We start from the raw sequence: 2,515 nt of genomic DNA, 5'->3' as shown, positions 1-2,515 counted from the left end.
AAACCTTGTGTCAAGAATATAACTTATCGCCAGGTGGTGGTGGCACATACCTTTAATCCCAGCACTCAGGAGGCAGAGCCAGGAGGATCTCTGTGAGTTCGAGGCCAGCCTGGTCTACAGAACAAAATCCAGGACAGGCATCAAAACTATACAGAGAAACCCTGTCTCAAAAAATAGAAAAAGAAGAATATAGCTTATCTATGTTTTTTTTTTTCCCATACCTGCAGAAGGAGGATGTGTTTTTATCATCAGGCACAGAAAAAAAGACAATGTGGATATTTCTGTATTTAGGTAACAACTTGGGGGCTAATATTACTGTGGTTCAAACATCATACCAACTGGGAATGAGTTTCTTTGCACAGTGCCCTTCTGAGAGCACCCTTGACCTCAGCATTCCTCAGGCTGTAGATCATGGGGTTCAGCATGGGGTTGAAAAAACTGTAAAATAGGAAAAGGATTTTCTGCTGCTCCTCAGGGTGCTGGGACTTAGGGGCCATGTACATGACGATGGCACTGCCAAAGAAGAGCCCAACCACACAGAGGTGGGAAAAGCAGGTAGAAAAGGCCTTTCTGCGACCATCCCCTGACTGCATCCTCAGAACAGACACCAGGATGCGTGTGTAGGAGACCAGCACCAAGCATAAGGGTCCCACTAAGATGAACACAGAAGCTGCAAAGATGACGACTTTGTTGAGTGTTGTGTCAGCACAGGCCAGCTTGAGGACAGACAGGATTTCACAGAAGAAGTGATTGATTTCATGAGGTCCACAGAAGGGCAGCCTCAGGATGAGGCTCATATGAACCATACTAAGGAGGGAGCCACATGTCCAGGATGTGATAACCAGAGCAACACAGTCTCTCCAGCTCATGATGGAAGAATATCTCAGTGGGTGGCAGATGGCCACATACCAATCATAGGACATCACCACGAGGAGGAGACATTCTGTGTGTGCAAAAGCCATGAAGAGGAAGGTCTGCGTCATGCATCCAGCAAAGGAAATAGGCTTGGATGGATCTAGAAGGTTCACTAGCATCTGGGGCACAGTGTTGCAGGCATAGGCAATGTCAACGATGGCCAGATGACAGAGGAAGAAGTACATGGGGCTGTGGAGTCTGGAGTCTCCACAGATTATTCCAAGGATGACCCCATTCCCCAGCAAAGTGAAGGCATAGAAGAGTGAGAAAGATGCAAAAAGAATTTGGTGAATCTTTGGGCCAAGGCAGAATCCCAGCAGGACAAACTCTGTGACCATTGTCTGATTTTCCTCCATTTCACTATGAAAGAGATGTGCAGAGAACTGGGACGCAACTGTTTCAAACAGAGGTGTCAAATTTTCGACATTGTCACATGACTCTGCCATCCACAGATGTGTTGGAAACAACTATTGTTTACTTGTCTTAGGCATGGAATACTATTAACAACCTCCCCTAGGAACTTATTAATTAAAAGTAAATAAATAAATGCCTATAAAAACTAAATTATCTATAAGCAAAATAACTAGTCTGACATTCAATTTTTAGAAGAAAAATGTGTCACCAATGATTACTTACTTAGAACCACTGACCCTGAGGCAGTCAACAACTAGCAAATCCACACATATAAAATAACCATGAAGCACTGATCATTTCAGGCTTTATGTTGACAAATCTGTCAGGGAATTGCTGAATCTCAAAAAGAGCTCTCAAAATGAGAACAACACTAGAAAGGAAAAGAATTCCAGTTGCTTTGGTAGAAGTTATGATTGCTTCTATAAATATTTATATCCTAACTAGAGATTGCTTTCATAGCTCTACCCAAAGGAAATAATGAAACAGCAACTTTTTATTATTAATATTGTTTTGGATGGGCAAGAGTAATTATCGGTATTTACTTACCAAGTTCAACTTAGTGTTCGGATACTTGAATACAACCCAGAGTCTTGTGAGGTAGTAAGAAGGAAAAGTTTTGTAGAAACAATATCTAGTGCTAATGATTTATGATAGTATATATCTTTATCTAGATATGTAAATAAAATGTATGTAACTATATCTATACAGGATGAGTATTATTGTCTTGAAAAATAGAAACGAACTGACATTTGTTAATGTAGAAACTGGTTCACCAAGCAATTGCCAGAATCATTAATTTGCCACAGCAATCTTTAGACAATAGGGCATTCTATGTTTCATCAACTAAATTTACAAGCCTAACAACATGTAAAATCTCCAGGATTTGGAAGCTAGGCATGGCAGATGTCTATGTGGAAACACTCAGAAAAAAATTTCCTGTGCAGTATCTGATCAGATCATCCCTTCTATGTTTATTTTTCATAAAAGAGCTAAAATGAAAATAAGATATGATTCTCTTTTTATTATTAATTTAATCTTTTGTATTTGCAATACATACCATACCTGAAATTTATAACACAACAATCTGCTATTCAAACTGAAAAACAGTAGCTGACCTCATCATCAAGAATGCTCATATTCCTTAGCTGGCATGGTGGCCCATATTTTTAATCCCAGCACTCAGGAG

The 2,515-nt window shown here is 40.0% G+C and overlaps 1 protein-coding gene across 1 annotated transcript; it reads right to left on the bottom strand.

Moving 5' to 3' along the window:
- Positions 1-329: 329 nt before the first annotated feature.
- LOC131905798 (olfactory receptor 2A1/2A42-like) lies at positions 330-1,271 on the bottom strand. Its single transcript, XM_059256611.1, has one exon. The coding sequence runs from the start codon at positions 1,269-1,271 to the stop codon at positions 330-332; it is 942 nt and encodes a 313-aa protein (XP_059112594.1).
- Between the last annotated feature and the right edge of the window lie 1,244 nt (positions 1,272-2,515).

The sequence above is a fragment of the Peromyscus eremicus genome, chromosome 3 (genome assembly GCF_949786415.1).
Source record: "Peromyscus eremicus chromosome 3, PerEre_H2_v1, whole genome shotgun sequence".
Classification (NCBI taxonomy): Eukaryota; Metazoa; Chordata; class Mammalia; order Rodentia; family Cricetidae; genus Peromyscus; species Peromyscus eremicus.
Note: the sequence above shows the minus strand (reverse complement) of the source record. Positions and strands in the feature narration are given on the sequence as shown.